The sequence below is a fragment of the Melanostigma gelatinosum genome (genome assembly GCF_949748355.1).
Source record: "Melanostigma gelatinosum genome assembly, chromosome: 1".
Classification (NCBI taxonomy): domain Eukaryota; kingdom Metazoa; phylum Chordata; class Actinopteri; order Perciformes; family Zoarcidae; genus Melanostigma; species Melanostigma gelatinosum.
In genome coordinates, this window is record NC_136634.1 from 9,176,637 (window position 1) to 9,196,729 (window position 20,093).

Genomic DNA, 20,093 nt, shown 5'->3' on the forward strand with positions numbered 1-20,093 from the left:
AAGTAGAGGAACCTATTTGTAATATACGCAGGCGTTACACTGAGTAAAAGATTACAGTTCGAGATAGTTCCACATTTAGAAATTAATCTTATTTTGCATAGTATGTATATGTTCATTTTGTTATTCTGAAAGGTGGACGCTGCGGTCAAAAACAGAATGGCAGCACCTGCAGACAGAGCTCTGGATGTGTGGCCATGTTGTTATCTGGTTTACTATGTGGTGTCATCTAACAGAGAAGACTGTGCAGTTGTTAAAATGAGAATACTATAGGGAGGAGCCCAATGGCAATTTGGTTTACAGCTTTTGGAAGTATGACCAGGTATAAATATGAGTGGAGTCTCGTTCTCCATGCCTGTTGTATTGTGGGACCACACTGTTATGGTGTGGCTGAAAGACAGATCAACTGTACTCTGCCTCCTCAATATCCCATTTATATTATTCAAGCCTCTATGAAGGAATTTAAGTACAGTGGTACTGTTGTAGATATATTTGACTGGATTAGTGTTTTCTAGAAACAAAATCCATGGTTCATAACAAATAGTCTCCATCAATTCATTTAATTTCATATCAAAAATGACAAAATAAAAAGACTTGTAAATAAGAACCAAATGATCTTAATATAACACTATGTTTAATGGGGGACAGAGGGCATTTATAGACAGTGGAGTTGGTTAAGATAAGATGTATAAGAACAATTCATATATTGATCTAAATAAATATAAAGAAGAAACAAAAAACAACTAATATCCTATTGTAATTCCCAAACACATATGTATAACTTTACAGCATTCGAGGGTTTTAACCTCAGATGACTTCTCACTATTATGCCCCACTGTGAATCAGCATATTTGTGTTGTGTTATGTACTACATTAATCTTTGTCCTTATCTCCCATCTTAAGGATGGAAGCCACCAAGTGTTTGCAGGAATACCAATCTACCGCTAGCTCACCCGGTCAAGCGTGCGCACAATGCAGGCTGAGTCCTTGGCAGCGGCCCGGGTTCAATTCCGACCAGCAGCCCTTTGCTCTGTGTCTTCCTCTGAGTCTGAAGCACGTTAATGTGGGAACGCAGCCGGTATATATCTTCGGACAACATTACGCAAGAGTTGTGGAAATTACAGAATTATTTGTCCTCCTGTGTCAACTGATCCAATTCGATCTTTAAGTCGTTCGTGCCTTTATTTAACGTTATGTTCTGATTGACTGATATTGGAACATTTCAGTACCTTGAGAGGAACCATAAACCATCACAAACTACTGTCCACATACATAAGTGACATAAGCAAAAACAAAGGTAGCCCCGAGCACCAGCACAAACATTTCTCAATAGATTTTCGATTGTAAGCCGATGCACCTCTCAGCCTATGTCCAAAGTGTTAAAATACAAGTGTTTCTGTACATTCTGACATAAAGCTGCTGAAAATTATACGCACCACTCAATTGATTTAAAGGATTTTTACTGACTCCATATTTTGTCAATATATGTACATTTCCCTGTGCTGTGCCTTACATGGTTCTTGTTAGATCATCTCTTTTATTCGATATTCACTGGTTATTTGGCTTGAGTTTATTAAGTTTTTAAAAAATGTTTCAGTTATTCAAAAAAAGATGTGAAACTGGAATGCATGGCTTGAATATGATGAAAAAAAAACTCCTCTTCAAAATACTGACTTATCCCACACTTTAGACAGTTGATGCTAAACAATATTTGAATGATTATTATCAAACACCAAATATGATTCCATTCTTGGTCTGCATCCCAAAGAGAATAAATGGAGCGTAAAATACGGTGCAGATCAGCTTTAAAAACCTCAAGCATTTAAACCAACAATCACATCCCATCTTATCAAGTCTTTAGTTGATTGACCAGAAAGAGTGAAAGCGAATACTGTCTGGGTGAGGTCTGATGTGATAAAAATGAACAGATTTAAATGCAGAATGCTGCACTTACATTCGTCACAGTACAATGTGCCTTAGACCTGTAATCAATGTGCAGCGTTTATATTCCAGAATAATCTAGAAAGAGTAAAGAGGTCAAATGAAACATTGAAGTAAGGTTTCAATTTTGGTTGACGTCATTTGTGAGTACCTTCTGATTCTTATTTCCCAGCAGCAGTGTATTTGAATGAATTATTTTTGTACAAACATGGATAATACATTTTACTCTGTGAGGAAAATTGCAGCTCCCCCGCCTGGCTTTGACACAAACAAACTTTGTTTTTCCATCGCTGCTCTGCGTGGATCGGGGAGGTAGTAGGCCTCGCTCACTGCTTGTAAGAAAGACTCAACCTTCTCACCAGGAACCATTGAAACAGCACAGCCGCCCCAACCTGCTCCTGTCAGCCGGGAGCCCACTGCCCCCGACTTCCTGTCACCAAGAGATAAAGGAAACAGCTGTTAAGCCAGTATTTCAGTAAAGACAATCATTCTCTGCTTTATACAATACACACCATTATATTTATAACTGACCAACCACAATAAACACACACATAAAGATGTCCACATTTACTGACAAGTTTCTTATTTTCATCCATCTTGCTTTTCAATGTGAGGCTGTACTTTGGCACAGTGGTGCCATTTTATTTCAGCATGTTAGCATGCTAACATTTGTTAATAAGCACAAAACACAGAGTACAGCATGCTGTTGGTGTACGCTATTTGCCAATAATGTAATGCACAAAGGAAATAAAAGAGCTGCACACAGGAAATTAAAAGTAAAAATTTTAATTTGTTAGCAGATTTTGCAGTCTCTTCATGGTAAATTGGTCGTGGCACTTTTAAAGTTAGATTTAGGTACCGTATCATCTTCTGTTAGCATATGATTTAATATGTTGATTTCTTGGAAACCAACAGCAAAGAAACAGTATAGTCTAAAGTTTAGTTTGTTATACTCCTTATGATCAGTAGTATCAAACTGGAAGCCAGCATGCACAATACCAGGAGCAGCTAAATGCATTTCAGCCACACAACTTGCAAATTTGTCTAAAGTTGGTTGTTATTCACTGTTTTTATTAGTTAGGTCTCCAAAACGGCATTGTCTAATATTTAATTGGATTCCATCCTGAGTCTATCTGTAATAGCTGTGAGCTGTACTCACAGACAGATGTTCACCAGTTGATCCAGTTCAGGGCAGCTGCAGTCATACAGGTCTCTGCAGCTTGCGTGGCTCTGGTTCATCAGGTCTCCCAGTAGCCGTACGGATTCGGCAGGTTCAGAGTCGCACACGCTCTTAAACCGCAGCACTCGCGCAGCTTCACCGTACACATGCTTGGCTCGCTGGTGCAGCTTGAAATGCTTCACTGAGAGAGGACGAGACGAGACGAGACAGGTGTTTGTCAGGTCAAATATCTGGTCAGAACAAACTTCCTGCTTGTTTGCTAGATTGGACATGATTCAGTTCAGAGATATAAAAACACAAAGCTGTTTCCGTGTACTGTTGCTCACCATGCTGAGTGTTGGCGCTCAGCAGCTCTGAGGAAAACTGCTCAGAGGTGACGCCCAGCTTCTCGCAGATCTCTGCTCGGCTGTACGGCTCAGGATGAAACACCTCGTCCACCAGAGCCAGCATCTCCTCCAGGGAGGCCTCCAGCGCCGTCTGAACCTGCACCAGCTTCAACAACCGGCTCGAGTCCAGACCTCGTGCTTGTGCCAGCATCTGAGTCCAAACCCGCCAACACATTGGAATGTGAGATTATTTACCCCCCTCTCTTCACTTGAACTATATTGATATTTACACATATTTGCTGTAGGTCTATCATCAGGATTGTCAATAAAGAAACAACAAACTCTCCTGTCTGTCTGTCTGAGTACATTGCTTCACTTACATGCTAAATATTTTCATGTATCATGATTATAATGTTACTAGGCAGCTTAATTGAATGAAAAAGCTGGACAATAACTCCCGTTTTAACTGCCTAATAACATATGGTGCTAAAGTTACATACTAATCTGTTGTAGTTGTCAGTACTGTGCTTCTCTCCTGCACCAAACCTACTACCGTCATAGGATGCACATGCGACATAACGTGTAATGAAGGTAAAACCATTTTTTATTATTATTATTTACTCAGTTTGTTTGATTTGATTCATTTTAAGTGGAACGTTTAAGATATTGACCTTTGTGGCGATTCGACACTCCACCACACGGATGTTGAAGTGAGAAGAAGCAGCTTTGTTCATCTCAACGCAGCAGTTGGAGATCACAAACACGGCACCGTCTGGGAGCTTGACATCAGTGGCATTCAGAGGCTGGAACTCTATCAGCTTTGCCTGATGGGTAATTGAAAAAAATAAAAGTAATAGAACAAGTGGTAACTGTTGAATACGTGGAATAGCTTGGATTAACAGATGACCCTGATCTACTTGTACCACTTGTTTAAGCTAATGTACTGAAAGGAAAGCGACATACAGTTCCTTTCTCAGCCAGGAATGAGATGGACTGGTCCATGCCGCCTCCCTCTGTGCCAATGTAGCGCTCACTTTTGGCACAAATCTCAGCCAGTTCCACCTGGAGGATCCAGAAAATAATGAGAAAAGGACTAAATAGAACATTTGAAATAACAAATACTCTCTTATATTGACTACTGGCATGAAAGTGAAGCACGTTATAGGTTAGCTCAGAAGTTTACTTGTACTATATCACACTTTTTTATGAATGAATATATATATATATATATATATATACAGTGTTTTGAAATGATATGCTTGTACTGTAAAGCATTTTACCTTGGAGAGGGACTTTTGATTGGCCTCCACTGTTACGAGCCCGGCACAGCAAACTAAAGCACTAGAACTGGAGAGGCCGGAGCTCGGAGGAATGGTTCCATCTACGACACATGACATCCCTGATAACTGAGCAATGCCAAACTTCTCCTGTGAAAGAAACACAGCGGGAAGTTTACTTCAGTTAATTTGCAGAAAGTATCACTTTGATATTGCATACCAAATTGTCATGAATGAAGAATATGTTGATGTTACCTGAATACCTTTTACTCCACAGAGAAAGTAATAATGCCACTTTGGATTCTCTCTGTCTATGGCAATGTCCTCTGAACATGACAGAGTGAAATCCCTGCACACAGTTGATGATAATGTACATTTGCGTTTTAAGCTCCTGAATAACTACACAAGCACAACGTACTGTTAATATTCAACAATGATCATGGGTGTTCAAGCCTTACTTGTACTGAGGATTTGTGTTGGCCAGTGCGATTGTCCCTGAATTGTTCACTGAGACAGCCGCCAGGATATCCCGTTCAATGGCCATCGGAAGTACAGAATAGCCACAGTAATCGATATGCTCTCCTATTAAATATGACACATTTGAAAAAGGGGTTATCATTAGCAGAAGCCACTCATCTAACTATTAATACAAATATTAAGCAATTAGTATTAAGCAAAAAGCAAAAATGTGTCAGAATTTTTTTTCCCCATAATGTCACTTGTCACGTGTTCGTCCATTGTATCTCGGGCCAATACAGCAACATCAGAGTAATGTCAGAATTGATAGTTGTTTTGAGTCAACCACATCCTATGTAAATTTAAATTACCTATTAGATTTACCCTTCCAGGTGCACATGCATAGAAGAGAGGAGATTCTCCATACTTTGTTTCGAACGTGGTTTTCAAGTTTTGCAGCCTGTATAAAAAATTGCAAATAAAAAAATGAAGTGAGTATCGCATTTGTTTCCTCTCATTGACAATCCGCATGTAGCTACTGAGCTACTGCTACTCACCTTTCATTGGCAGCAATTGCAGTCTTTAACTTGGGTGGGTTTTCAGCCATTTCTACTTCTTTAAAAACAATGAATGAATGTGTGAACCGAATGTACTTCTTGCTGTCCGACAGGAGAGCTCACAGCTTTTTGCAGATCCTGACCGCGATCAGCTGACTGTCATAAGATCCCGGATGTCAAGTTCCAGTTTGTGACAGCTGAGCTGATTCTGAAACATTTGAGGCCACAGCAGCAAAAACACGGAAGTGTCTGGAGGAAAGGAGGCGTGGTCTACGGTGTTTCCACACGTAGGCCAATTTATCATAATGTTGTATGACTGTTATGTTGTGAATACGATACATATCTTCATTTTCTGTTTTAGATTTGCTTTAATTTTTTTGTGATATGTTATGCAATCAGTATTAAATTATGTGATTTCGGCTAAAAGTTGATTTCCCCAATTTGGAGTGCAGGATAATGGTTCAATCCCACGCACTTCACTAAAGGAAACTGCTGCAATGTCACTGTTTTACCACAAGGTGGGAACATAATATTAGATTTTAAAAAGTTATTTTGAAGAAACCTCAGGGTTTGTATTGCTTATAAAGTGACCTAGATGATGTTTCTTAGACAACAGCGGTATAACCTACAACAGCTACTCGATAATTTGCTTTGTGAAGAAAACTAAAGCAAGTATGTATTGTGTGTCCCTCTTATTAGAGAACATACAGAGGTTATGCACATCCTATTTCCCTGATTCTCTGATTATTTTTCACACGTTGTGATTTCATGTGTATGTATATATATGGCCAACAATACTGATTGCACGTTTACAAAGACATATGAACAAAATCATGCAGGAAATGTTCGGTCTGTGCTGTTTACAGCCATTTGTTGTTAATTTCACTTTTATTTTCTTTGGAAATAACAGATTATAAATTTGCATATGCTGCTTTGACATGTAACGTTTTTGCAATTGTCGTATTAATCAATCTTTTAATAAGTAGTGTGTTCGTTCGGTCAGTAAAACACAACGACTACGCTTCCCATAATTCTAGACGCGCTGTTACCATGGAAGCGTAAATAGCTTCTACATCCGGGTTTGGCAGCGGCAACACAAATATTTACAAAATAGCTTCTACCATATATGTTTTGTTCCAGTGAATTTATATTTAATTAGTAAATGCATATGTAGTGAAATAATGTGTATCGTGTAGTTATATATTATGAGTTGTCTGTGTGTTTTACATTAAGACCCGCAGTGGTTTGCCGCTGATAATGCGCGCGAGTTTTCAAAGTGGGCGAGTCTTTAAAATAGAAGAAGAAGAAGCTAGCCGGAGTTTGCTAGCTTTGCAAAGTTAATTTTACTCACCACGGTTAACGCGAGTGCTCGGCCAAATTACACGTTAACTGGTACTTAACATTTTATTGGATAACGAATATTTGATCAAATGTATCCGCGGAGGTTTTTCGAAGCCTGCTCAGGCGGTTTTTAAGTTGTTGGGCTCGTTTCTAACATGACTCTAGTTACCGCTAAGCTAGCTAGCTTCGTTGCTTTGCAATGTACACAGTAGTTAATGTGGCGAACAGTTAGATAGCTTATAACGTCTCTCACATCAAGAAATAAGTAACCCAACAAAAGAAACAACGGTCTCATCCATGCCTACAGGTAAGCTTGCGTTTTGTGTTTGTTTACACTGGTTCATATTAGTGCTTTTAACTTTGAGCTAACTTGTAACGTTAATGTTAGCAATGTTAACGTCGACCATACTATATTGTTACACTACACGTAACAAATATGTTTCTTGGTTGTTTGTGATGTCCCTCTGAAGTTTGTTTCTGCACCTCTTTTCGCAGAGAACCCTACACCAACAGGCTCTGCATCATGTCTATTGATTTCGACAGCGCTGCTCTTCAAACCCAGCACGATGAAGAAGAAGAATACGACCAGGAGGACTATGCAAGAGAACAGGAGGTATTAAACGCATACAACACTCTGAAGTTGTTGGGATAAATGTTTTTGTGACAGTAACGTTTGTGTCTAGTTGTTGAACCCTCTTGTGTCACATGTCAATGTGATTGCTACGCTAAATGCTTGAGTTCATGTTGATTTTTAAAATGATATATATCCAAAAGATCAGTCATCCAAAATGTCTGACGACCTGAACTATCAAGGACATGCTCGGATTATAAAACAGTAACCTGTGGTTTTTGCAGTGCTGTGGGCATCTCTACTAATGCAATAACACAATTATTATCACCTTTTGCGCTCTGATTATGCGTATTGATATATTTACAAAAAATAGTAATGCTCCTTTTGAGCTTTACATTTGTCAGGTCCCTGTTTGTTGTTTTTCTAGTATTCTAGTTATTACTCACGCCTACAATCTGTTGCACCACGACCCTAAGCTATTATTGGCTCCTTCCAGGTGTGTCACACAGAAACCCGCTCTGCCCTGTGGTTTCCCTACTTTCTCTCTGTTCAGATTACCTTGAGTCTGTGCTTTGCTCACTTATACTTGACTAACTGACGCAAGCATGAAGAAACTGTTACTGCATGTCTTACCAGTGGTCTTCAACACTCAGAAGAAAGGGACTTTGAATATTAATTCTCAAATTGAATTTCTTTCCGTGTTATAGCCTATTTAGTATACATAAGTTGGTCAAGTGGAAAATGTTTGCCACCGGTAATTGGAATGTTTCTGCTCTAGTTAACCTTGCTATAGGTTTTGTCTAAACAATGGAGTTCTTTGGGAGCAAAACACACGGCGATACCGCAGGGAGCCTCGGCCAACAACATGCCAGGCACGCTTTGGATGTTTCACACCGAACGTTTTCTCTGCAGTAAGATTAGACTAGGAGGTTATCCCGTGGCTTCACTGCTGAAGCAGAAGCGCCTCTTCAATCTTTGTTAAATGTGTCAGCGGGATAACATGGGTCCTTCGGTTGTGGACACGGTGGAGGATTTGAGGAATATTCATCGGTCCTTGGGGGAAGTAAGTCCAGCATGCGCTGCTTGTTCCATCACACATGGCTGGTTGTAAAGCAAGCCTGGTCGGTCTGTTACTGACGCAGATGTTGATTTGACTTGTTGTTTTTGTGTCATTAACTGCTAAGATGTTTCGACAGAAGAATACATTGTTGTTTGTGTTTAACAAATGACTTGAATGTTTGACGTATAAGAATAAAAGTGATTATAATCACTAAAAACAGATTTAAATGTTTTCATTGGCTACATTGAGCCATAGTCCTCTCACGACAACATCATTTTGGTTTAACTTGTTTTCAGATAACTGTGGAGCAAAACAAATGTGTCCCCCCCCCCCCCCCCCCCCCCCCCCGACGCATTCTGTCTCTCAGGCTGTCAGTGATTTCTTCGCTGCTGTTTACTTTGTCTATCTGCAACACTTTATTACTCTGTAACGCAGCAACCATAGTGACTCATTTCCGTGTGCATTTTTTCCGCAGCTGCACAAATTGCTCACCGACCTGCCCGATGACATGCTGGAGGACAGCGTAGACTCCTCCCCAGAGCTGGTGTACTCCACCTGCAGCAATAAAAACACTGGCAACAGGTGAAACATACATTGCTGCTGACACCAGTAATCTCAGATTTGGAGAACTGTGGGTTTGTTGTACACAATTAGACATACCTCATTGCATTGTAATATAATTCAGCTTTTTGCCCTCTCCACTCAGCCCACAGTCCGCATGGACTCAGCAATGGTCGGATCATCCAATGCCGACTTCTCATGAACAGGTAGGTACCGGTAGTTAGTTTGTTTTCACTGCTTTTTAGATTTTTGTCTTCTGAAAAAAAAAAATCATGATTCCTGTCGATGTCTCTCTGAAGCACCGTGAAGTTGACTATGATCAACGCTCCCATGATGAGTACGCTTATGAGGATGGAGCTGTTCAGAACAATGGACATCACCCTCAAAGTCAACCTCTCCCCAACACCTGGAACCAGGATCATCAGTTCACCCAGGGAGATTATTCATACACCAGCATAGTCTCAGACAAATGTACAGAGACCAATGATTTCTCCAGAGACGAGTATGAGTCTAAGCCGTATCCTCAAGGCACTGATAACGCTGTCATGTATGATGGAGAAGGAGGACGCAGAGACGTCCAAAACTACGGCGATCACAACAACGGCAGAAACCAATTTCAAGTGAGTAGAGTTTTATGTTTGGTCTATTTCATCAACGCAGATGTTTTTGTATTATGTCACACGTGTGATTTGAAAATGTCCTTCCTTGTGTATGAAATACATTTGCTTCGCCTTTTTTTTCTAATACATTTTCAAGAAACATCTTATCTGGAAGTCCACCAGTCATGAGCTTGTTGTACAGATTTGGTAGTTTTTGAACACGGTAATGTTTTTTATTTCAAACGTACTGTGTTTCTTGTGTTTCTGTCTTCAGACCTTAAAGTCCGGAGTGTTGGACAGAGGGGTGGATCAGCACCAGGCCATCTACAGTCCTCACCGTCCGGCCCGTCAGCCAAAGATGTTTAACTCACAGGCCGTTCACCAAGAAGCTCAATTTGACCATCTGCAAAGAGAATTCCTTGACTCGACACAACGTGAGTCTTGACAGTCTCGATTTAGTTTGTGGATTAATAGCACAGGAGTACAGTGACATGCCACTCACAATAATACTTGGAAACAAATTTATCCAGGTGAATAATCCAAAGTATTGTTTTGTTGTCAAAGTGCCATTGAGCAACACACTTAACTTTTATCTGCTAAACTTTAGTATACAAATGAGCTCTTATTCACTGGAAAGGGCTGACAAATGAGATGTGCAATGTTGGTCCATGTACCTCCTAAATAAACTATCACACTTTGACAGTTTTATTTCAGATGAGCAAAGTTTCACTTTAAAATCCTTATGTGGAAATAACAATAATTAGCTTACGTTTATACCTATTATATTCCTGTGTCATAAAGAAATATTCAGCCAGACCACAGGAAACGTGTAATTTACGACTAGCTTTAACCTTTTTAGGGATTTTATGATCTATTAAATGAAAAGACAATAACCCTTGGTTGACTGAGCCTGTTTGCTAATATAAGACTGGATGCCTAACCTAATCTTTTTTTTTTTTTTAACATGCACCCTCAAATCACATTCAAATAAGGGATAAGTGATTAAGTTGTTGAATCTAAATGTTGTGCTGTGTTCCAGAAACTGCTGATAGAGAGCAGCTTGCCCAGCTGCAGATTTTAAACAAGGCTCAGCAGAGGCAGATTGAAGACCTGGAGCGGAAACTGGAGGATTCAAGGCGTAATATGAGATACATCGAGCATCAGTTTGCGATTGCCAAAGGTGTGTTTCACACTTTCTGTTTACATGTTAAGCAAAATACTGAACTTTAATTTTGCTGTATGTTATAGTCTATTCTCTTTTCTTATATGCATTTAAAAGCTAACATTTAGGCAAGTCTGTCGAACTTGGAATGAATAAATAATTCACTCCAACCTGTTCTCTTTTAAAGAATAGTTTTTCACTGTCTGACTGTTGTTTCGTACTTTTTTGTTGATATGCCATTATAAGCCAAACGGCTTGTTATCTTATTAATCTATAGCATTGATTGATGAAGGGAAATAAAATGGGATATGTCTTCACTCACTTGTGTACATGCCCCCTTGTGGCTGTTGAGAGGACTCACACTATCCTCTGATGAACTGGGCGGTGTTTGTGTGTTTTCTTGCTGCTTGTGGGGACATAATCTCATATTTTATCATCAACAGACGCAAAGGATGGCCTAGCAGTAAGCCTGAAGGAATCGAGTCAACTGGTTGAAAATGCCAAGGAGAGAGAGGTTCAAATGCAAAACAAAGTGAAGGCAATGGAGCAGCAAGTACAGGTCCTCACTGAGAGAGACCACGAGGTGAGTTGTGCACGGACACACACTGCTGTTTTACTCCTTCGCATCATCTTAATTGTATACAAGACAGTCTGCAACAAATCAGGTTATCTATAATAAAAACATCATACAGGATTTATTCAGTTCATTCAAAAGCAATGTCAGCTTTACAGAATTAAATCATCCGATATGATATAATGTCGAGGCCTCACTGAAAAGTTTTGTAACGTGTTCTTAAACAGACCCAAAGAGATTCTGCTTCTGTCATTTTCTGAAACGCACAGACAGCATTAATACCTTCATTGAAGCCTTTGATATGAGGTTCATGTTTCATTAGTCTATACAGTAGTTTTACTTTGTTTGCTCTGCAGAACTTGAAGAAGCAGCGGGTGGCAGAAGCTGCCGTGGACAGCTTGAAGCAGCAGATGTTGGAATTGTGTCGCTCCGACACACTGTCCAGGACGCGGCAGCAGCATGACCGAGACCTCGCTGTCATAAAGGAGCAGCATGAGAATGCCCTGTTGACACTACAGCAGCAGCTGGACTCGACCTCTCAGGCCCTGAACGAAAAGGTCTGCGGTGTTACTGTCACAGGAGGTATCGTCTTAAGTCGCCTGCATACGTACTAAATTCCGGTGTTGTTGTTCTGTGGCTTCCAGATTGATGTTGGTCAGAGGCTACGAGAGCAGGTGAAGCAACTGGAGAGCCAGAGAGAAGAAGAGCAACTGGAGAGAGCCCGATTGGTCAATACCCTCACTCAGCGGCTGGAGGAGAGTCAACAGCAATGTGCCAAGCTGCTGCAGACATGTGAGTGACTGTGGGGCTTCCACCACCTGCATGTATCTTACGTACTTGCTGAAACTAAGTTGAGAAGAAATCCCAGAACATTAAGTCGCAACTTTTTATTTTTATTTGCTCAATTCCAAATATTGTTTTCTTCTCTTTGGTGGCTGTATTGTCTTCAGGTTCAGTGCAGGAGATGAGTCAGATCCAAATCAAGCTACAACAGGCTCAATCAGCCAAAGCACTGAGTGACAACATGAACAAAGGCTTGCAGGTTTGACCTCTGATGTTTCTGCTGAAGAATGGAACCACTCTGAAAACATTGTTACTGAAAAAAAGATGTGCTTAAACATTTCATGGTTTCTTTTTATTCTACAGGAGGATCTGGCTGAGTTGAAGGAGCAGATCACTCTGTATGAATCTGCAGTGAAACACGGTGTTATTGCATTAGACCCGAGCAGTCAGTGGGAGAACCAGCTGTCTGACTCCTGTGTGGATTTAGGATTAAAGAAAACCAACAGGAAAAATGGCTTGCTTCACAGGTACATTGTGATTTATAGAGCAGAGTCACTGTCATCAATACAATGACTCTGAGTGTCTTTCTGTGTCATAAGTGTTAGTATTTACTGTGAAACTGTGTCAACTGGAAATATTTCTACTCATTTATCACCCCTCCCATCGATCAAAATCTAACTTCCTCTGCTGTTTGGTCAGTGCTGCCCTGGCTCACCTGTCGGACTCCAAGCTGCCCAAAGATGAAGCCTTGCGGCTGCTGCGGGTGGAGATGCAGCGCTGCCTGGGCAGTCTGAAGGGGAAGCGGCAGAAGATCAGTCGGCTGCAGGAGGAGCTCCAGCTCTGTCGGGGTCGACTGAGCGAGCTGCAGACCCAGTTGGACGAAGCCAAGCTCTGCTCTTCGGTGAGGACTGGCCTCTACCCGACCAGAGATGAGCTTAAATGTTGCATTGCTGAGCAAACATTTAAAACTGCACTGGTGTACACTTTCTGATAGATATTATTCAGCTTAATGTAGATTGGCCAATTGGATTTCTTGCTGATAAAACATAAATGGAAAAAAATATGCAATTGATGACAAAACTATTAAACATATGGACCTGATAGGGTTAGAATATTCCATTCATGCATGTTTCATACCAAAACTATCCAGTTGTGTTGGCGTAAAAAGAAACAATGCATGAATAACGGGTAAGAGATTGAATGTCTAATTCCAACAGTGATCATAAATATAACTGTGTTCACAGGTCAGAGACACCAGCCAGATGAAACAGCTCGACATTACTGGAGAGTCTCAGAAAGAGTTCGCGAGACTACAGGAAGACAAACGACACTTGCAGGAACAAGTGGAGGTTGGTTGTAGATTCATCAAATGAATTATTTGTTTTTAGACTATTTCATGACTCACTGGTGGTGATCTATTCAAACTCTAGGTGTTGGAACAGCAGAATATGGAGCTGAAACAGAGCGAGGAAAAGCTGAGGTCTGCCAACTTGGACCTTTGCACCAAGATGAGGGAGATGATCCAGGAACTCGACCAAGAGAAGCAGGAGGCTTCTCAGAGGTTCGGCACAGAGGAGGAAAATAACACCGTGTTTATTCTTAGCCTTAAATTATCATGTATTCATACATATATATATATATATATATATGCGTGTTTCTGTTTCTTTATGGAGAGCCGAGCGGATTCATCAGCAGTACAGGGATGACGTGGTGGATCGGGTCAGAACGGAGCTCATGCTGGAACACGATGCTCAGGTTGAACAGCTGACTGCACAGCAACAGCACCAGCTCCAACAGTTACAGTACGTCCTCTGCATCGGTCGCTGAACGTCGTTCTCTGGAAACCTGTGCAGCTCATTTACAGCACGCATTACTTCTTCACAGGGCTCAGCTGTCTCAGGCCAATGATAAGATGTTGGCGGTGCAGGAGTGTTACATATCTGTCTGCAAGGAGAAGGACATGGTTAACAAGGAGGAGGCTTTGATCAGACTAAATGAGGTATAAGATCCTAAAACATGTTTACAACACCAGAAGCAGTTGGACATGGTTCCTATGCTCATGGCCTGTAGCTAACAAAAGATTACCTGCGGACTGAGAATGATTCATGATTTTCATTATTATGTCCAGCAAAAGATGAGAGATGAGAGTGGCACCGCTGTGGAGAAGCTGAGGGCTGAGCTTGAGGCTCAGCATCAGGCCTCAATAAAGCAGCTCATGGCTCTGTGGTCCAAAGAAAAGGAGGCTGAGATCCAGCGGCAGGTGAGCTCTCAGGTAGCCTTGGCCAAGGCTGCCTGGAAGGAGGAACTACAAAAGGTACGATTGGCTGTAATCACCGTCCAGCTCCCTCAACTCTGTAATGGTGATTTTTTTTACATCGGAGTTTAAATAATGGACTGCTTCTGTGCAGATGGAGAAGACCTGGGTCCAGAGGCTGGAGGAGGCCAGCAGAGAGAAACGCAAAGAGACTGCTGAGGCAACCTGTCAGGCAGATGAGATTGAGGCCAGCAGTGTGACGATTACTGTTGAGGAGCTCGACTCCAGGCTCAGCGCCCAGAAACAGCAGCTGCAACTGGAGGCTGACAAAGTAAAACGCAAAGCTGTGGAAGAAGCCCGGAAACAAGCCCAGAGAGAGCTCCATGAGAAACACCTGGAGGACATGGCCAAACAGGTCAGTTTGATGCTTGTGCTAGTTATACTGTACTTACACGAGTGGCACCAATTGGAATCAAGCTAAGGCCTTTAGACTGTGTGTTATTCACACACAGTTTAGATTTCCCAGAAACATGAGGATTTATCTGCCCATTATTTGAAATTAGCAAATCAAGCAGTGGTCCATCAAAATTCAATGTTGCACAACTTTTCTCCTACACACCAAGCTCTGTCCCCCAAAGGATTTTGGTTATCTTGCCCTCATTGGAGATTGACAAATGAAGTGGTGGTGTTTCAGGTTGAAGGTGCAGTAACCAGGGCCTACAATCGCTGGATGGAGGATTTGACTTCATTACCAGAATACCACGCCTCTCTCCAAACAGAGAGGGAGAAATGGGAAGAACTCCAAGAAAAATACACAGAACAACGGGTATGATATTTCTTTGTGACTCAAAAAGTGTCATTCCCGTCAGCTGTTTTTTCTTTTTCTTTTCTGATAATGTATATTCCTCAATGTAAACGTTTCAGGTATCCCAGGCCCTGAAGGAGGCAGAGGGGCAGTGGTGTGATAAGAACAAGAACCAGCTGGAGGAGCAGAGCTCTGGGACGCAGAGGGTGGAGGATCTCCAGGAGGAGGTGGCCTCTCTCCACAGTCAGCTGGAGCAGGAGAAGAGAGGGCAAACGGCCCTGCTAAAGGCCGAGCTGGCCGGAGCTAGAGCGGCCTGGAACCGAGACAAACAGGAGATCTCTGTCCTGCAGATCCGCAATGAGCAGGTTTACCAAAGCAAGTTGCAAGAGCAGCGCAACAAGCTGGAGCAGGCTTTGCAGCAGGCCAGAGAGGATGCCGATCTCCATAAGAAGGAGCTGCTCCTGCAGGTGGAAGCCAAGCTACAACAGACTCTGAAGGCCCGAGAGGAGGAGTGGAGCTGTCGGCATGCAGAGAAGGAGCAGGCTCGGGGAAAGCAGATGAGAGAGGAGTTACGAGCAGAGCTTCAGGCTGGTCTGGCAGAGGTCCAGGCACAAGTTCTCAGGGATCCCAACACAGACCGGCAGGGCACTGAAGACACCAAGAGGACCAGCGGGGCCACATCAGAGGGCACAATAACACACATCCTCCAAGCATTCTGCAAAGACCTCGTCAACAGAGCCGTATCTCAAGCCAAGAAGGAGTGGACGGTGAGTTTTTATCATCTGTTAGCCAAAGTTAAACAACCTTTACTCAATGATTCATCTTCTGAGTCTGAAGAGGGCAAAGGTAACACAAGAAGTAATCAAAACAATACAGGAGAGTTGTGTACACTTATGTAACCACAGTTGGGCACAGTTGCAGGACAAAAAAGTGCAAGTAGTGTTTTCCTTCATGGTTTTATTTCTGACCCACAGGTAGACGAGGAGAAACTGAGCCGAGTGTTAGAAGAAACACGGGAGCAGCATGAGAGAGAAATCCACAAAATGCAAAGTATGTAACGCTCCCTTATTGTCTCTTCACTCAGCAGGGCGTTTGGAAACTCCACTTCAATCCATATGAAGTGCAGTGTTCATTAGTTTAGTGCCTATAAAGACGTTGCCTGAACAATATTTTCCACGGTTTCCAGATGTTTTGTCCCAGAGGAAGGAGCAGGCTCGCTGCAGGAAGGAGTGCGCTGAGACGTTAGGTAAAGGGACAGTTCACCCCAAAATCAGTAGTGCTATTATCAATGTAGTTGCCTAGACTTTGAGATATCAGCTGTAGAAATGTCTCTCTTCTCAAATATAACGGGACTATTAGCACTCAGCACTTGTCTTGAGGAAAAAGGTCATGATTTCTGGAAAGAGACTTTTCTTTGCACTTTGAGCACCACAAGCCGTTATAGTCCCATTGTTTTGGAGAGAAGGCCGAGATCTCTACGACCTCCAAAACTGGGCAACTCGCACCTAAACATTGTAGATTGACAAAAAAGCACTTACTCTGCCTTCAGGGAAGCTGCAGAAGAAGAACCAGGAGCTCCAGAAGCACTTAGAGAAAGCCTGCCGTCAACTCCAGCACAGCGTTCGCCAGCACAAAACCGCCATGCAGCATCTGAAAGGTATTTAAATGCATCTAAAATGTTTCTTTAAATCATTTGAAGCCATTTATTCAACAGGCAATGCATCTGTGTATCGTAGATGAGCATGAAAGCAGCTTGCGAAAGGCAAAGGAGGGACATCTGCAGCAGCTTGAGGAGGTGACGAGAGCCAAAGAATCCCCAGGGTTTGTGTTTTCTCTTTTATCTTTATCTTCAGTTTATCTTAAGTTCTTCGAGACTTACATCCAGCCCCAACATCACGATCCATTCAGGAACCATATCAAACTAGAAAAGTGCAGCTCTACTGCAACCACCCCCCGTCTAGACCGCAAGCATGTCAGACGTGTTTTTATTTGAGTCACTGCAGCTGTCTGCACCTGCTCTGTGCATCTGAACTGTCTATTTAAAGCCTCCTCTGAACAGTCGGTCCTGCTGGGAAGTTACTTCCATCAGCTGTGAGGCCAAACACAGCGTAGTGCTCCCATCAGCCAGTATGTGTCTTCAGGCCCCACGAGTTTATTTGTATACAAACCTTAACTCTAACAGAGTGAAGATTTGAGGTCTCTTCAACATACAGAATGTTTATATGGTTATTTTTCTGGACTGTTTATAGTCGGAAATATTTTAAAACAAACTGAGAATACACCCATGTTCAGTGTTATGAGTGGTGACAGTGCTCTGAAAACATCCATCGGATCTACTGTACATTATTTTCAGACATTTATGAAAAAATGAGTTGTTCTTGCTTACAGGAGATCTGATCACAAACTAAATGTTCAGCAAGGCCTCGAGGAGATGAAGCAGCAATACCTGACGACTGTAGAAAACATCAGAGGTTGGTAGTGGTGTTTAGATCTTTGTGGATTTAAAATATTCTGTAAATATTGGGAACAGACGGAGTCAGATAGCAGCAACAAAGCATAATTGTGTTGTTCATGGCAGGAGACATGCTGCAGTACCTCCAGGAGAGTCGGGAGCGAGCAGCAGAGATCATCCGCATGGAGGTGCAGAAGGAGAGGCAGGACACTGCCAGAAAGATGCGGCGCTATTATCTGACCTGTCTGCAGGAGTTACTGGAGGACGGAGGACAGACGACGGGGCAAGAGGCCATAATTGTCCTAAACTTGTTTGCTTGCTTCATCGTGGCTCCTCGGGCTAATTGTATTGATCTTCCTGTCTTCTGCAGGGCTGAAAAGAAAATATTGAATGCTGCAAGCAAGCTGGCAGCCATGGCTAAAGTGCTAGAGACGCCCTTAAAAAGTAAATCTGGAAAGAACTACAGTTTACAAAGTGAGTGCGGAAATGCTTTACTGTAGACGTTTTCTTTTTCGTTTCAAAATATCAAAGTGGTGGGAATCTGTTTTGTATCGACAGGTCGTTTGACGGCTGACTGCCTTCCAGGTAGAAACGCAGGTTTTAGTAAGAACCCGTCAACACTTACTGAGCCGCCTGACATCAGACCAGAGCAGAGATCCGACAGGGAAATAAAATCAGCTGATTCAGAGCAGAAGCTAACCGCTGCAGCGAGAACTAAACCTTTGAGTCACCAAGACGTCTCTCCACCTGGGAAGGAGGAGGCCTCAGTAGATTCAGGGCTGAAACCCCAAACTGCCGCTCACTCACACCTCCGCTCTTACGAACCCTCTCAACAGATGGCATCTCCATCCCAGGTGGATTTGGCCAATGTGTCTGTGAGGAGTAAAAGCAGGGAGCAGTACTTGCAGGGAGATCACTCCAGCAAAGTAGACAACCACCCCGACTCAGAGCGACGGAGCAAACCATTCCTCATCAAGGAGGCTCCTACCAGAGGTGAGAAACGGACTGACTGGAGCATCAGCAGTAGTGACTCGTACACAGGCTTCCATGTTTCCACCCTCTCCTACTCGGGGAGGAGAATAGAACCAGTGAAGCCCTTTTCTGTCTCTGCTGTGTCGGCCAACGACTCGGGAGAGTTTGGCGACCTCTCAACGAACGTTTCTGACCTGACCGTCTATAATGAAATTGCCAAAAAGAACTTGAAATTTCCGCCTGCAACGATAAGCACACACAGAGAGCCCACCCCTGGCTCTGAGTGCGAGAAGCAGCATGGTGTTGGTTCCAGGCCGTTGTTCTCTGAGCTGAGACAACGGCAGCAGGACAGCGGCTTCGACAGTCCATTCAACCAACAGATATAGTGCCTCTGAGACAGTGGAGGAAGTTTACACGACGTACAACCTTTGCCTTAGCGGTTTGCAGTGTGTTTGTGGTTTGCTTTGACATTGTTAAAGGAACATTCTAACATATTGCGAACTGCACTTAAATAGGAAGATTGAAGTGTGAAGCTACAGCCAGCAGCTGGTTAGCTTTGCATAAAACCACACAGGTTTTAGTTCATGAACCAGTGTTAATGAAACACTGGTTACGTTTTGTACCCTTCTGTTTTGTTTGATGTTCTTTAGGTCAAAAGTCTGCCCACACTGTAATATTTACCTTGTGATACCCTGAGTGACTGATAGCTCCCTGTACTGTGCCTGTGGAGTAGATTAGGTTCATCCAAAGCTCACCTCACTCTGTCTGTGTTTATTATATTTTAAAATATTTTATATCACGTTAATGAGATATGCTGTGCATAGTTTATAAATGTTTTTTATGTGTTGATTTAATTTGTTTTAATAAATCTTATTTTATTGAGAGGGAATAATTAATTTGTCGTGAGAGTGGAGCTTCTTCAGCAAATCCTGTGGAAGTACTTTTGGTTATATAAGCTGAATGCAGCCCTATTCTTACAATTATACTTTCTGACAATGTATGAAGGCTAATCAATAATGAAAATAACAGTTAGTTGCACCTTTATTCCGTCTATATCTCTCGCTGTTATTAGGTGTAAATCATTGATGAGGGCACAGACTAGTTACAGATTAGTTTCCATAACTAGACTAAACACTAAGTAACCTTTTCCCACCCTGATTGAGATGACTGCTCCTCCTACATATTTCTGCTCGGATCATGTTTCCCTCAGTGTCGAACTCGTGAT

At 42.2% G+C, this 20,093-nt stretch overlaps 2 protein-coding genes across 5 annotated transcripts; one reads left to right on the plus strand and one right to left on the minus strand.

The window, feature by feature from the left end:
* Position 1: 1 nt before the first annotated feature.
* galk2 (galactokinase 2) lies at positions 2 to 5,926 on the minus strand. 2 transcript variants are annotated; one of them, XM_079270725.1, is made up of 10 exons: positions 5,735 to 5,926; positions 5,549 to 5,637; positions 5,180 to 5,303; positions 4,977 to 5,070; positions 4,725 to 4,871; positions 4,408 to 4,506; positions 4,116 to 4,268; positions 3,445 to 3,655; positions 3,098 to 3,299; positions 2 to 2,368 (listed from the first exon to the last, which is right to left on the minus strand). In XM_079270725.1, the coding sequence occupies exons 1-10, from the start codon at positions 5,782 to 5,784 to the stop codon at positions 2,161 to 2,163; spliced, it is 1,377 nt and encodes a 458-aa protein (XP_079126851.1). In that variant the 5' UTR covers positions 5,785 to 5,926; the 3' UTR covers positions 2 to 2,160. The 2 variants fall into 2 exon arrangements, with proteins under 2 accessions (XP_079126851.1, XP_079126852.1); XM_079270726.1 differs by lacking the exon at positions 5,549 to 5,637.
* A 1,318-nt stretch (positions 5,927 to 7,244) lies between these two features.
* On the plus strand, positions 7,245 to 19,678 carry cep152 (centrosomal protein 152). Of its 3 annotated transcripts, none has more exons than XM_079277208.1 (29): positions 7,245 to 7,382; positions 7,571 to 7,688; positions 9,182 to 9,288; positions 9,413 to 9,473; positions 9,567 to 9,887; positions 10,141 to 10,300; positions 10,906 to 11,046; positions 11,472 to 11,611; positions 11,959 to 12,159; positions 12,247 to 12,394; positions 12,553 to 12,644; positions 12,749 to 12,912; positions 13,085 to 13,286; positions 13,630 to 13,734; positions 13,816 to 13,946; positions 14,059 to 14,187; positions 14,270 to 14,384; positions 14,514 to 14,699; positions 14,794 to 15,054; positions 15,334 to 15,465; positions 15,564 to 16,211; positions 16,419 to 16,494; positions 16,631 to 16,690; positions 16,994 to 17,101; positions 17,181 to 17,265; positions 17,833 to 17,915; positions 18,023 to 18,179; positions 18,267 to 18,370; positions 18,455 to 19,678. In XM_079277208.1, exons 2-29 carry the CDS (start codon positions 7,599 to 7,601, stop codon positions 19,252 to 19,254), a joined length of 5,007 nt encoding a protein of 1,668 aa, XP_079133334.1. In that variant the 5' UTR covers positions 7,245 to 7,382; positions 7,571 to 7,598; the 3' UTR covers positions 19,255 to 19,678. The 3 variants fall into 3 exon arrangements, with proteins under 3 accessions (XP_079133334.1, XP_079133335.1, XP_079133333.1); XM_079277209.1 differs by having other exon boundaries at positions 18,733 to 18,896; XM_079277207.1 differs by having other exon boundaries at positions 18,023 to 18,370.
* The last annotated feature ends 415 nt before the right edge of the window (positions 19,679 to 20,093 follow it).

Coding starts and splice junctions, on each gene's coding strand:
- cep152 (XM_079277207.1), top strand. CDS start 7,599: ATGTCTATTGATTTCGACAGCGCTGCTCTTCAAACCCAGCACGATGAA. Junction 9,289..9,412: donor AATAAAAACACTGGCAACAG/GTGAAACATACA, acceptor CTCTCCACTCAG/CCCACAGTCCGCATGGACTC. Junction 14,385..14,513: donor CTTTGATCAGACTAAATGAG/GTATAAGATCCT, acceptor TATTATGTCCAG/CAAAAGATGAGAGATGAGAG.
- galk2 (XM_079270725.1), bottom strand. CDS start 5,784: ATGGCTGAAAACCCACCCAAGTTAAAGACTGCAATTGCTGCCAATGAA. Junction 5,638..5,734: donor GCAATTGCTGCCAATGAAAG/GTGAGTAGCAGT, acceptor TTTTTTATACAG/GCTGCAAAACTTGAAAACCA. Junction 4,269..4,407: donor TCCTGGCTGAGAAAGGAACT/GTATGTCGCTTT, acceptor ATTACCCATCAG/GCAAAGCTGATAGAGTTCCA.